This window comes from Vombatus ursinus, unplaced genomic scaffold (assembly GCF_900497805.2).
Source record: "Vombatus ursinus unplaced genomic scaffold, bare-nosed wombat genome assembly UNPS02003292.1, whole genome shotgun sequence".
Classification (NCBI taxonomy): domain Eukaryota; kingdom Metazoa; phylum Chordata; class Mammalia; order Diprotodontia; family Vombatidae; genus Vombatus; species Vombatus ursinus.
The window spans coordinates 4,819,749-4,834,739 of NW_020943070.1; the positions used below are offsets into that span (position 1 = coordinate 4,819,749).

General features: G+C 45.0%; 1 protein-coding gene across 5 annotated transcripts in view; it reads left to right on the plus strand.

The window, feature by feature from the left end:
- TMPRSS6 (transmembrane serine protease 6) overlaps positions 1-14,991 on the plus strand; it is a 55,266-nt gene that overhangs the window by 16,617 nt on the left and 23,658 nt on the right. For all 5 annotated transcript variants that reach the window (XM_027870924.1, XM_027870933.1, XM_027870918.1 and 2 more), the window contains 3 exons: positions 1,744-1,880; positions 5,166-5,278; positions 5,504-5,613. In XM_027870924.1, coding sequence (XP_027726725.1) covers positions 1,744-1,880; positions 5,166-5,278; positions 5,504-5,613 — 360 coding nt within the window. The remainder of the gene's footprint in view (positions 1-1,743; positions 1,881-5,165; positions 5,279-5,503; positions 5,614-14,991) is intronic.

Sequence of the window (14,991 nt, forward strand, 5' to 3'; positions counted from 1 at the left end):
ACGTCTTAGCATTTCTTGGCCTGTGACAAATCACTGTATGGCTTTCCTTTCTCTGAGCCACAGTTTTCTCATCTTTCAAATGAGGGAAATGGACTAGATAATTCCCAAGATTCCTTCTAGATTTCACATTTTATATTCTAAGAGTCTATGTTCTAGCATTCTGTATTCTAAAGCCCCTTACAGCTCTCACATTTAACATTCCATCCCATATTCAGTCAATCACTTATTAAGTGCCTACTATGTACCAGTCACTGTACCATGCTCTGGGGACACAACGGGCTTGGGAAAGGAACCAGGAAAGGTCTCTTGCAGAAGAATTAGAACTGAGTCTTGAAGGAATCCAAGAGGCAGAGACAAAGGAGGGAGAACAAGCCAGGCTTGGGAGGGGACAGCCAGTGAAAGAAATCAATTTGGGCGATGGAGTGTAAGGAAGAGCAAAGCCAGTGTCAGCCTCCTATAGGAGAGTCAAGGCATACAGAGATAGAAAATTGAGGAACAGACCAGGTTGTGAAGGGCTTTCAAAGCCAAGTAGAGAATTTTGTATTTGGTCCTAAAATAGTAGAGAGCCACTGGGGTTATTGAGTAGGGGGGGTGCGCTCTAGGAACAGCAGTTTGAAAGCTGAGTGAGGAATGTGCTGGGGTGGGGAGAGACTTGAGGCAGAGAAAAGCAGCCCAGGCTCGTGCCCTAGGCCAGGCATGAGGCATTCCAACATTCTACAGATACACTTCTTTGTAAACGTTTATCCAAAAGACTTTATGCTACAATGTTCTGCGTTCTACCACAATACCATCCTTAGTCTCTTTGGGAAAATGAGCATCATTAGGAGGTGGCTAAATGGTCAGGACTTAGAGCATGCAGTTCTGGAAATCGTACTGGAGAAATTAGCCTGGATTTGAATCCTTCCTCTATTTATTACCTGTATGACCTACCTTCCTCTGGGCCTCAGTTTCTTCATCTGTGAAATGAAGGGATTGGATCAATGACCTCCAAGGTCCCTTCCAGCTCTAAATCTTACAATCCTATCGATCTGAATTAGATGTCCATTAGATATGTTTTGAAGGGTGCCAACAATGCCCTGTCCACACCATGGTCACAATGCCAGAATTTCCACCATTAAGGTTCTCTCTTTTGGATTAAGGTATAGCCAGTTACACCTATTTCTAGGACAGGTAACTCATCTGGCAGTTATTAGTTATTTAAACCTTGTTATGAATTCATTTGTTGTCATCTAAAAGCTAGTTGCTAAAGGAATAGGGGATTTGAGTGGGGGAAGGGAGACAGAAGGGGTAAGTTAGGGGCACTCTAACACTTAGGTGGGAAATCAAAAAGCCACAAGACAGGGGGAGGAGGGCCTTCCCAGGGAACCCCAGTGTTATCTCTTCCTGCTGCAGCCCAGAACAAGACTGGGATAGGGAGCCTCAGTGGGTGCGTCCTTGGTTTTCTACCAGCCTTTGCTGTCAGCTCCCAGTGGAGAGGGGATGAGCCATATGGTAGGTCACAGGAACATGGAATTTTAGAGCTGGGAGGGAGCTTAGAGGCCATTTAGCTTAACCCCTTCATTTTCAGACAAAGACCCTGAGGCCCAGGGAAGAGGTAACTTGCCGATAGTCCCAGAGGTTTCTGTATCAGGCGCCATATTTGAACCGAGATTCTCTGGTTCCAGAACCAGCTCTCTTTGCACTGAACCATTCTGACTCCTCCCCGGGGGTAACCCTACTCTACCCATCTCCATCTCCCCTCAGACTCTATGGCTGCAGCCGCCAGGAGCCAGTTGTGGAGGTCCTGTCCTCAGGCCATGTCATGTCTGTGGTCTGGAAGAAAGGCTTGTACAGCTACTATGACCCCTTCACACTCTCTGTCCAGGCGGTGGCCTTCCAGGGTGAGGAGGGGACATTGGGCATGGCTGGGGGAGGGGGACTCCTCTCAGAGCAGGGAGGGACTCTTGTCACTTGGCCCCAGATTATCCAAGGTAACCAGTCTGGTCAGCCCTCTGTGCCGTGTGACTCTAGGCCCCAATACCCTCCCTCTTCTTACTCTCCCCTATCCCTGACTAGGAGCAGATCAGTCCAGTTTTAGGATGCACCAAAGGTGGTCAGTTAATAGCTAGAGACCCACTGAGGGACCTTTGACATCTGTTCTCTTTTCCACCCTCTCCTGCTCTCCCTTCTCTTGTCCCTCCTTCCTACTCTCTCCCTGGCATGGAGGCAGTGACCTAAGCCAGCACATGGACACAGGCCCTCTGGGCTGAAGTGGTGGCTGAGGATTTACCTGTTTGTCCTGTAGGGAAGAGGGCAGGGAGTGCTTTGTGAAACTTAAAAGTGATCCATCCATGGGAAGTACTGTCACTCTGTCATCTCCATCCCTACAGGAGGTGGTACACTAGAGGGAAGTCCCCCGGTCTGAGGCTTTGAATCTTGTCTCTGCTGTGCTGTGCTGCACGACCCTACAAAAATCTCTTTTCTCTGATTCTCAATTTCTTCATCTGTCAAATGGGGTTTATTCATTTGGGGCCCCACTCCCTTCACAGGGTTGTGGTGAGGATGAAGTAAGATAATGTTGATAAAGCAGTTTGAAATCCCAATGAACTATCTCAATGACAACTGTTCTTTCTGTGCTCTCTGTCTCATCTCTGTCTCTCTGTTTCATCTCTCTCTGTCTCTGTGTGTCTCTCTCTGTGTGTGTCTCTCTGTGTCTCTCTCTCTGTTTCTCTCTCTATCTCTCTCCCTGTCTCTCTCTGAGTCTCTCTGTTTCTCTGTCTCTCACTGTGTCTCTTTCTGTCTCTGTCTCTCTCTGTCTCTGTCCCTCTCTCTGTCACTCTGTCTCTCTCTGTGTCTTTCTCTCTCTCTCTCTCTCTCTCTGTTTCTCTCTCTGTCTCTCTCCCTGTCTCTCTCTGTATCTCTCTCTCTCCTCTTCCTCCTTCCTCTCTCTCTCTCTGTCCCCTCCCTCCATTTCTCTCTCTGTCGCCTTCTATCTTTCTCTATCTCTCTCACTCTCTCCTCTCTCCCTCCATTTCTCTCTGTCTCCCTCTGTCTCTCTGTCTCTATCTCTGCTCCTGCTCCTCCTCCTCCTTTCTCTCTCTCTCTGTCTCTCTGTCTCTGTCTGTCTGTCTGTCTCTCCCCTCCCTCCATTTCTCTCTCTGTCTCCCTCTATCTCTCTCTGTGTCTCTGTCTCCCTCGATCTCTCTCTCTGTCTCTCTCCCTCCCCTCCCTTTCTCTCTCCTTTCCCCTCTTAGAATCATTAATATTAAAACTAAGAAGGACCTGAGACATCATGCAATCCATTTTACAGACGAGGAAAGAGAGCCCCACAGAGGGGCTCTGACTTGCCCAAGGTCACAAAATGAGCTAGTCCCTAGGTTAAGATTAGAATCCAGGTCTTGGTTTCAAGTCTTTGATTCCTTCCACTATACCCCGCATGGCCCCTTGGCTCTAACTCTTTCAATGCAACCACACGAGCATCTTTCAAGTGCCCGCTTTATGCATGACCCTTTCTGGGGCTCTGGGTCAGTACCTAGAAGAGATTCCATGCCACGTTTTGCCACTGCCCAGCACTGGCTTGAATTGTTTGACATACAATTTAGAGCAAGATTTTGAAAATACAAATACTACTATTCAGTCAAGGACCTCATAACCGAGGCGTCATCATCACAAGTGGTTCGTGAGGCTACTGCCCTCATCCTTTCTTCAGCGGCACAGGGCCCAGTTTCCCCGAAGTATGACAGTCACCTAGCCAGGTGATAAAGGAAGGGAGGGTTCAGAGCTCACCAGGAGAATCTGCCCTCCAGGTGGCTTGGTGTGCATGCCTGCCCAGGTAACAGGTAAACAGATGAAAAAATACAACACAATGTGTGTTGGGGCTCTCTAACAATTAGGAAGAGCAAGAACTCCTTCCCATAAGAGCTGCCCCTGAAGGAATCAAGGATTCCAAGACACAGAAATAAGGAAGGAGGCTATTTCAGGGACAGGGGATGGTCTGGGACAACCCAGACGTAGGGAATGCAAGGTTGAGTCAAGGAGTAGAAATAGGTCAGTTTGGCTCAAGGGGAGTTTAAGAATGAGCACTACCAGAGGGGCAAGAGAGCTGAGCTAGAACATACGGTCAGCCAGAAGGAGGCAGGACAGCACTTCCCATACCCTGTTACAACAGTAAGATGGAATAAGACCGGGAATGCAAGAGGATCAAGCTGAATGACATCACCCACATCCATTCCCACTATGGGTCTGGAGATTTCCAAGCCCTGAACTCCTTCCACCTGCCATATCTGGCCTTGCCTCTTCAGGGACTCTGGCTGAGTCCAAAGCAGCCTGCATGACATGGCCTTGGGCAAACTACTTTCCCTCCCAAGCCTTCTGTTTGTGGTTCTGCAAAATAAGGAAGTTTTATTAAATCAGGGGTTCTAAATCTAGATTCCATGAACTTTTTAAAAAATATATTTTGATAACTATTTCAATACAATTTTTTTCCATAATCTTTGGCATGGCATGCATTTTAAAATGATTCTCATATCACTTGCCTTCTCAATGAGTGTGGGAGGGGCTGGAGGAAGAGAATTTGGAACTCAAAAGTTTTAAAAATGAACATTAAAAAATAAATTAATTAATAAAAATTTGAAATCCCATAATTTAACAGAAAACATGACATTAAAAAAAATGGTTAAGTACACCTGTCCTAAATTACCTCTAAGATTCCCATGAAATCTCAGCCTCTCCTAGCATGGGTGGGCCAAGCATCTCCCCAACTCCACCTTCTTCCCCTTGGGCCCTTCCAGAGTCCAAGGAGAGCTAGGGTTTATTGTGACTTAAAGAAAGGGAATTGAATAGAAAGTTCTGGAATATAGGAAGGCGCAGGAAAATTATTTCCATAGTGGATAGGGGGCTGGATTCAGAGTCAGAGGACCTAGAAGCAAATTATGACTCTACAAATTACCAGCTGTGTGACTCTGGGCAAAGTGCTTCATGTCTCTGTGTCTATTTCTTCATCTGTAAAATGGACTATATGACTTCAAAGGGTCCTTACATCTTTAAAGGGATGATCCTAAAATTCTCTAAGATGATTTATAGTTGTATAGATCAGGCAAATCACTTAACCTTTTTTCAACCTCAATTTCCTCATCTCTAAAGTGGGCATGATTTGACTTAACTAAGCTCTTTTTCTCCCTTCTCAGAATGTCAGGTGAACCTGACCCTGGAGGGCAAGCTGGAGCTACAGGGAAACCTCAGCACCCCCTACTATCCCAGCTACTACTCTCCTACCACCCACTGTACCTGGCATCTCATGGTAAGCTCCCAAGGACCCAGGACTTGGACCTATCATCCCATCCCAACCCCTCCCCATCAGCTTCCTGGAACAGTAAAAAGAGGACCGGATTTGGAGTCAAAGACTTGGGTTCAAATCCTGGCTCTTCCCTCATGCCCTGGAGGTCAGCTCACCTACCTGAGTCCTCCTGGGTTCCTTCCTCTGGGTTGGTCTGGCTGTTCACTCCCAGTGCCCCCTTCCCTGCAGGTCCCATCTCTTGACTATGGAGTGGCCCTCTGGTTTGAAGCATATGCTCTGAGGAGGCAGATGTATGATTTGCCCTGCACCCAGGGGCAATGGATCATACAAAACCGAAGGTAGGAGGGTGCTTGGGGCGGGGTGGGGGGGTCCTCCTCCTCTTCTTCAGCTCTTAGGTTCTCTATTCTCGCCCCCTACTCGACAACCTTGCCCATTTCTATAGTCACCTAGTATTCCTAGTCTGAACCAGTAGCAGGACAGGTCTGGACATTATCACAAACTAGGTCACTAGAGGAAAGGGATCTGGAGGGTCAGGGGAGTGGGATGTGAACCTAAAAGCTATATCAGTAACTAGAAGAAAGGATCAGTTCAGGACTCAATTCCATGGAGTCTTTATTTAGTCAATTTGGTTAATCAATCAATCAATTTTTTACCAATTTGTTTAATTGAATAAGCCTCATATGTGCCAGGTACCATATCAGGTGCTGGAGATATTGAGACCAAAAGAAACAGTCCTTGACCTCTATTGGGGATAGGGAGGGGGGGACACAACATGTCTACAGGCAGTCCAAAATGTATAAATAATACGTATGAAAAGTTTGGTTGGGAGACAACCCTAAGGACTGAGGATATCAGGAAAGGCTCTGTGAGAAAGGTGGTGCCTGAGTTGAGCTTTAACAGAATCAATTGCTTCCAAGAGGCAAAGGTGAAGAGAGAAAATGTTCCAGGCATGGTACACAGCCTGGGCAGAGTCACAGAGTTTCAAAAGCAGGAGCTTCTGTTATTTTTGTAAAGGCAGACAGAGCATGGTCTAATTTGTCTGGAACTTCATAGAACACTTGGAGGGGAGAAATACGCCATCAGCCTGGAAAAATAGGTTGGAGAGAGATTTCAAAGGCCTCTAAATGCCACCCTGTGGGACTCCTATGTTGTTTTAGAGGCCAGAGGGGGCCTCTGAAGCTTCTTAAGTAGGAGAGTGACGTGGTCAGAGCTGTGCTTTAAGATTATCAATGCAGCAGCTGTGCAAAGGATTAGGGGAGAACAGAGAGGTTGGGGTGTAAGAACACCATTAGAAGGTCATTGCAATAGTGAAGGGGGTGGTGATAAGCATTTGGCCCAGCTGTGTGAGTGGGGAGGAGACAGATACGGAGGGGTTGAGTCAACAAGATTTGGCAGTTGATGAGGGGAGGAGGGGAGAGAGTAAAGAATCCCAGAATTTGAGAGTTGGAGAGCCCCTCCATGGCCATCCAGGCCAACCCATACATGAAAGGAATCCCTTTACCACCACATAATGGAAAGTAGTCATCCAGATTTTGTTTGAACACCTTGACCCCACCCCCCAGGAGAGAGAACTCCCCACCTCCCTGGGCTATCCATTCTATTTTGAGACAGTTCTCATTGTTAGGAAGATTTTTCCTGACCTTAAACCTGAATTAACCTTTTTGTAACTTCCCCGGTTGCTTCCATTTCTTCGCTCCAGGACCAGCTAGAACAAACCCCCTATTTCCTCCACATGACACCCTTTCAGATACTTAGAAACAGCTCCATGTCCCCCCAAGACTTCTCTTCTCCAGTTGAAGAATGCCCAATTCTTTCCACTGATCCTTACATAGCAAGGATTCAAGACCATTCACCAACATGGTCACCATCCTCTGGACGCTCTTCAATTTATCAAGAGCTTGCTAAAACCATGGCTCCTTCAGGAGAATATAACACTCCAGATAAGGTCTAAGGCAGAGCACAATGGAACTCTCACCTCCCTAGCCCTGGAAGCTCAGTCTCTCTTAAGGTAGCCCAAGATCACATTAGCCTGTTGGGGCTGTCACATCTCATTGCTTACTCATATTGAGCTTTTGGTCCACTTAAGATCTTTTTCAGAATAGCTGCTACCTAATCAGATTTCCCCAACAACATGTAAATGATTTTTGTATCCATGTGTAATAGTTCATACATTTATCCCAGTTGGATTCCATCTAATTAGGTTCAGCCCAATGCTCTGTGCTCGGGGTTCTTAGCCTAGACTTCATGGGATTGTGGTTTTTTTAAATATTTTGTAACTCTTTCCGAGAAAGATTTGTAAACCAATGTAATTGTAATCCCGTAATTTCTGTCACCCCATGTACTTTATGTATTTAAAAACATGAGTCTGAGAAAGGGGCCAGAGTTTTCATCAGGCTAACTGCCCAAGGGGGCCCAGACACAAAGAAGGTCAAGAATCCCTCTAGTTCATCAACATCTTTGGGGATCCTGACTCTGTTATCCAGTGTGTTAGCTTTCCATCATCCCAGCTTGGTTTCAGTTACAAGTTGTATGATCATACCATCTATGCCTTTATCCAAGTTATCAATAAAAATATTAGGGGCAGCTAGGTGGCACAGTGGATAGAGCACTGGCCCTGGAGTCAGGAGGACCCGAGTTCAAATCCAGCCTTAGACATATAACACTCACCAGCTGTGTGACTCTGGGCAAGTCACTTAACCCCAATTGCCTCAACAACAACAATAAAAAAAAAAAAAGCTAGCTAATAAAAATATTAAACAGCCCAGAACCAAGTAACGATTCCTCAGTGCCCACTGGAGAATTTCTGCTACATCATCTTGAAGCTAGTAACAACTAATCTTTAAATCTAGCCATCCAACCAGGTCCAAATCCATCTCATTGTATCCTCATTTAATCCACATCTATTCAGCTGATGGGATAATTTATGGTATCTCATAGCTGTGCTAAAATCTAGGAAAACCATAGCTACAACATCACCTTCATCTCTGGTTTAGTAACCCTGTCCAAAAAAAGGCAAGAGAGTTTTGGCAGGCACGTTCAGTTCTTGACGAAGTCACCTTAACACTTTGTAATCAGCACTTTCCTTTCAAACTATTCACCAACCATCAGTTCCAAAGTTTTCCCAGAAATCAGGTCAAATGTACTAGCCTATGGTGTTCAGACTGTTCTTTCCATTTTAAAAAATGGGACATTTGCTCTTCCCTGATCTTGTTGACCTTTTCCATTTTTTGTAATAATTTCAAGATCACTAGCTGAAGCTCAGCTCTTTCAGGACCCAAGGATGGAGTTCATCTGGAAAGTGATTTGAATTCACCAAGGGCATCTGGGTGCTTTCTCACTCTCTCCTTATTTTCTTGGGCAACACCTCCTTGTTCGTCATTTTGTTCTATTATTCCCAGTGCAACAAAGAAAAAGGAGACCAAGGTTGCATAGGTTGAGCTACTAAAAACATGGTTGTACCTTCCCTGATCCCTCACAGATAAAAATTATGCCCTCCCTCCTGGGATTTCTCAAAGCACATTGCCCAATTTCTCCTTGGCTCCACCAAAATCTACGTTGTAGCATACATATTACAAATACATATTAATTAGCATACATATTAATGTTTGTGTGTTTGTATCCTATCACCCCCAGTAGACTATAAACTCCTGGAGAGCAGGCACTATCTCATTTTTCAGCTTTTTATCCTCACCTCTGAGCACAGACTCAGAGCAGGAGTTTAATAAACCTTGCATTGAACGATACTGATTCCTATATTTGTATAGTGATTTTTGCAAAATTATTTTAACAATAAAGTGAGCATTTATGTAAGAATTTAAATCGCAAAACAATTTAGTTGTATGTTACCTTGTTTAGTCCTCCAAACAACTGTAGGAGGTAGTTATTATCCCCATTTTACAGATGATGAAACTGAAGCTGAGACAGGGTAAGGACTTGCTCAGAGTCACACAGCTAGCAAGTGTCTAGGTAGAATTACAACTAAGGTCTTCTTGACTCCAGTCCAACACTCTCTTTACTCTGCCACAATCCTTTCAGCCTCACACTGGACCTTGTCAGGGAGGCAGGCAGAGATTCACCACCCCCATTTAAATCAATTAAACATTTATTAAGTGCCTACTGGGTGCCAGGTAGAGAGCAGCAGATAATAATAGGTGACATTTATATGACACTTTAAGGTTTGCAAAATGCTTTGTATGTTATTTCATTTGATCTTCACAACCATCTGGGAGGGAAGAGCTATTATTACCTCCATTTTACAGTTGAGGAAATTGAGGCAGATTAAGCAACTTACCTAGATTCACAAAGATAGTAAGTAATTGAGGCTGTATTTGAACTTGGGTCTTTCCTGCCTGGGACAATACTCTATTTACTGTGCCACCTAGCTGCCTCGGAGAGTCAGACTGTCAGTTAGGGAACTAGTTTTCAGACAGAGAGCTGACTGTGTGACCCTGAGTAAATCACTTAACTCTTAGAACCTGGCCATGGGAAATATGGGGGGAAACGTCTCATTCCTGGGGAATCTTTTAAGCAAGGGGTTTCCCACACAGTGTTCCTCTTCTTGCCCTCTCAAGGGGAGAACCAGCACCTTAATGTCACCAGGGATGCCAAGTCCACCCCACCTCTTAGATGGTGGCCAACCATTCAACATTCATTCATTTCAGAGATCTGGATTCTAATTGTGGCTTTGCCATGTTTGATGAGTGTACTAACCTCTCTGGGCCTCAGCATCATGCTCTTCCAAGTAAGCAGGTTGGACCAAATAGGATTCAAAGTCCCTTTCAATCCTGACATTGATTTTCTATTCTAAGCTCTCTCCCAGCTGTGACATTCCTTGTTCTGACTCCTCCTACCCTTGACATTCCCTATTCCAAGGCCCCTCCCAGCTCTGACCTTCCCTGTTCTAAGCTCCCTCCTAGCTCTGACTTTGTCTATTTTACCATTCTCTGACACCATCCATCCTCCCAGTCATTCAGCACTGTCTGAATCATCCCTTTCACATGGCATCTTGTGGTACTCAGGGATGTGCTATCACTGCTTCATGGATCTCAGCTCTTCTCCTTGATTCAGTTATTCCTGCAACAAATTTATTAAGCACCTACCGAATACCTGACATTGTGCTAGGCACCTATAGAGTCACAAAGATGAAGAGGATATAGTGTCCCGTCCCTCCCTGCCAAGGATCTTGTTTTCTAGTGGGGAATAAGAGGAGGGAATGCCCAGTGCAGATTAATTGGCATGAGAGAAGCATAAACAAAAGCACCGGGGGAGCTCAGAGGAGAGAAAACTCAGGATGGTTTTATGGAAGAGGGCTTGGAAGGACATGGAGGAGTGTGACAAGTAGAAATGGTGATGGGGAGGGACAAGAAAGGGAGGAATGGTATCCAGGGCAGAGGGAATAACAACGTGGCCAAAGTCACTGAGGTGGGAAAGCTTGGGGAGCAGCATGGGTGGTTCTGGATAGAGTGTAAAGGGCAGGCTGGACAAATGGGAAAGGGTAAGAGGATCAGAAATCTGTATCTAAAGGGGACCTCAGAGGCCATCTAGTTCAATCTCCTCACTTATGGAGGAGGAAATTCAGATGAAGAGACAGAAACTGTAAATGGAAAAGTTGGAATTTGACCCTAGGTCCTCTGACTATCTTATCTTCTTTCCATGGCACCATGTTTTCTCCCATTTGGGCTTTGTCTCGGTGGCAATGGGTAGCCACAGAAGATTTTGGATCCAGGCTGTCCATTTAAAAAAAAAATCACTGATTCACCAAATATACTGAGGGACCTTGAAGATTTACCAAATTCATTCCTCTCAATAGCATTGTGAAGTAGGTAGGGTTGGTGTCATTATACCTACCTTCCAGATGAGGAAACTGAGACTTAGAGGAAGTGGCTTATTCAAGGTTACATAGCTAACATCAGAGCTAACATCACGCCTGGGTCTGATCCATGTATGCAATTTTCTTTCCACCACGTCACGCTGATTACCCTACGCCTAAAACTTGTGATAGAAAATTATACTCTAAGGTTTGCAAAGCACTTTCCAACATCCTCTTGAGGTCAGCATTGTAAGTATTATTGATCCCCGTTCTATAGATGAGGAAACTGTGGCTCTGTAAGAGGAAATGATTTGCCCACAATCAGATAACTGATAAGTGCCAGGGCTAGGAATTGAACCCAGGACTCTTCTGTCCCCAGTCCAGAATTCTTTCTGTTATGCCAACGTGTAGTGCCTTGTCAAATATAACAAAAGGTTATCCCAAACCAGTGCTTGGCATCATAAGCTGATTCTCTATAGAAATAATGGTGATGGTGGTGATGGTGGTGATGGTGGTGATGATGATGATGACGGTGGTGGTGGTGGTGATTTGAAGCATCAACAGGTCTATTGGAATGGGATAAGGACAGATGGGGAAGGGGGGCCCAAGAGAGTCATTGCAATCACAATAGTCCCTAAAGGTAAATTGGGTCTAATTCTTTTAGGAGGCTTAAAAGTAGGTTGAAAGACAGGACAATCCATGACTTCTACCCAGAAAAGGCCCCCCACCTCACCTGAGGAGACTGGACTAAGGCTTTATCCTAGGAGTTGGGAGCTAAATAAGTGTCTCCTCTATATTATCATCAACTCTTTCCAGGAGCTTGTCCTGTTCCACTTTGGGTCCCTTTTTTCTACTCCAGGGGTTTTTAACCTGAGGATCACTAAACCCCAAGGGCTGAGAGATTTCAGGGGGTCTGTAAATTTGGTTGGGAAAAAATACAGCTTTATTTTCACTAACCTCTAGCTGAAACTTAGCATTTCCCTTCCATTGTGAATTGTAAAAAACCAACCTCATTCTGAGAAGGGGTCCATTGGCTTCACCAGGCTGCCAAAGACACCCATGATAGCAACAAGGTTAAGAATTCCTACTCTAGTCCTTGACTGAGCAACAGTCAGACCCTCTTTGGAGAACCTAGACTCTTCAAGCTCAAAGGAAATTCAGAAGTCATCTGGTTCAACCCATGGACTGAGCAGGAATCCCCTCCACAATTCCCCAGCATGTGGTCACCCATGATGCCTCTGACCACACAACCACCATTTTAACTCAGGTTTTCATCAGCTCTCATCTAAATGATTGCACTTAGCTTCCTAATTAGCCTCTCTGCCTCAAGTCTGTCACCCCTTCAGTCTGTCCTATACACTACTGCCAAAGTAATTTTCCAGATCTGACCATGTAAAAATAGCTCCCTATTGAGCCCTTCAGTTTAGCTTGCAAAGCTTTCCATGACCTAGTGCCAATCTATCTATCCCATCTCATTGGACATTACTTCCTCTGCTATTTGTCTATCCCACCAGATTTCCCTTCTTTCTGTTCCTACGTACAGTGCACTCCACCTCTGATCTCCATGCCTTTGCATTAGCTGTGCCCCATGCTGGGAATGCACTCCCTCCTAGAATCCCTCTTTTCCTTTAAGACACAACTCAAGCGCTGCCTTCTACATGAAGCCTTTACTGTTCCCCCCCACTGCTGTCATCCTCATCCCTCCCAAAGCACTTTGTTTTAAACTACTTTATATTTATTTTCTCTCTCTCTGTCTCCCTCCCTCCCTCCTTCTCTCTCTCTCTTTCTTCTTCTTCTTCTTCTTTTTTTTCTTCTCTCTCCTCTCCCTCTTTCTCTCTCTCCTTCTCTCTCTCTCTACATATATATACATATATATATATATATAATGTACATATTTAGGTATTCTGCATACCCTAATATGTGTTCTTGCTGTCTCCCCATTAGAATGTAAACTCCTTGACAATAGGGAGTTTCTTTTTTAAAAAAAAAAATTATTCCCCCAGGACCCAATACAGTGCCCATCACATAGGTACTTTATAACTGCTTGCTGATTGCATGATTACAGAAATGTAGGCTATTATTTATTATTATCATTGTTGTTGATATGAGATATGATGTAATGATATGAGAATGGTTCCAGAAGCAGAGGGCCTGGGTTCAAATCCTACCTCTGTGACTGCTGCCAAATCACTTACCCTCTCTAGGCCTCGGTTTCCCCCATTGTCAAATGAGGGAATGGATTCAACAGCATTAAGTTTCCAGGTCTGGGTCTATGATTTTATGACAGTCTCTTGAGGAAGCCTACTACATTTTGGGGAATTTCCATTTGTTAGAAAGTTTTTTCCTGAGCTGAAATCTGCCCCTCTGCCACTTACCCACATCCCTCCTGACCCCCCCGGGGCCACACCAAGCAAACTTTCTCTCTCATGCCAGTCCTTCAAATTCTCAAAGACAACAATTACCTCCCTTTCCTCACACAAGTCTGTGCTCCTCTCCCTGTGGCCTAAGACTTCCACGTACATCTTTTAGGTTTCTCTTATAGTCTAATAGGAGAAACACCAGGACTTTGGAATCAAAAGACGTGGATTCAAATCCTGGCTCTGATACAACCTAACCTTAGGTAAGTCACTTCCTCTCTGGGGCCCAGTTTCTTTATCTATGAGATAAAGTATCAGTGAGGTCCCTCCCAACATAAAATCCTCATACCCCGTGGTCTTGGGGTGGCAGGGAAGGGCCTGTGCCCCCCTAAATAATCAGAGCTAAGCTGCACATCCTTTGCCCACAGCTGTGTGCCTGACCCTGAAGCTGGTTGGAAGTGAGGAGGGAAGAGGAGCATTAAAGAGTATTGTTTTACTTTCTGCTTGGCCTCTTCTGATTACAGAACCCTAGATTTCCCCAGTTCCTCTTCCTCTTCCCGTCCCACCCGCCCTCACCCTGGGAGTCTCCATTTTACGCCGTTCTTGGTAGAGCAGTCTTGCCCTCGGCCCATTTCTGGGTATCATGATGAGGGTGTTTCCCGCCTGACCTCAGTGATGAATCTGATATGGTAGTGCCTTCAAAGTGGAACAGAGCTCAGAAAATGCCTAGAGCTCTGACCTCCCCCAAGGGGACCACCCCAGGAAGCCAGTAGACCCTTCCCTTTAGAAGTAATATTGAACAGTGAGTAGAGTCATGGGCTTGGAATCAGGAAGGCCTGGGTTCAAATCACACTTTCACCAGCTGCTAGCTGTGTAATCCAGGACAATTCATTTCAACCTCTCTGTGACTTAGCTTCTTCACCTGTATAAAGAGGGGACTGAACTTAGTGACCTCAAAGGTCTTTTTCAGCTTTGAATCTGTAGCCCTATGACCCCTGGCACCAGGTACCACCTAGTGGTGCTAGGTCCACAGTTTTGTCCAGTGGTGACCCCTTAGGACATTGAATTCCAATCTTCCTATTTCCTGGCTGTGTGACCTCAGGCAAATATCTCTCACTCTCTGAGCATTCATTTCCGTATCTATGAAATGAGAATGTTCTTGGACTATTTCTAAGATCCTCTTTCAATTTAACAAGTATTTATTAGATAATATTATTATATTCAAGGCATGATGCTAGGTGCTAGGGGTACCTAACAAACACCAGTCTCTGTTCTTATGGAGCTTACAGTCAGTCCTAAATCCTACAATCCAATGGTCCTGGAAGGCATAAAAAAAAAAACTTCAGAGGAAAAAGAATGAGAAAAATAAGATTAGATCTCCCCCTTTTTCAACTCCAACCCAAAAGGACTTCCTAACTTTAGGACACTTCTGTCTAGAAATTTAGGAAAGATCACTCAGCATCCCTCCCATGGAACCTAAAGAAAATTGATCTCATGAATAAAGTGGGCCTCATGTGGAGCCTGGGAGCTGGCCAACATAACCAGGCAAG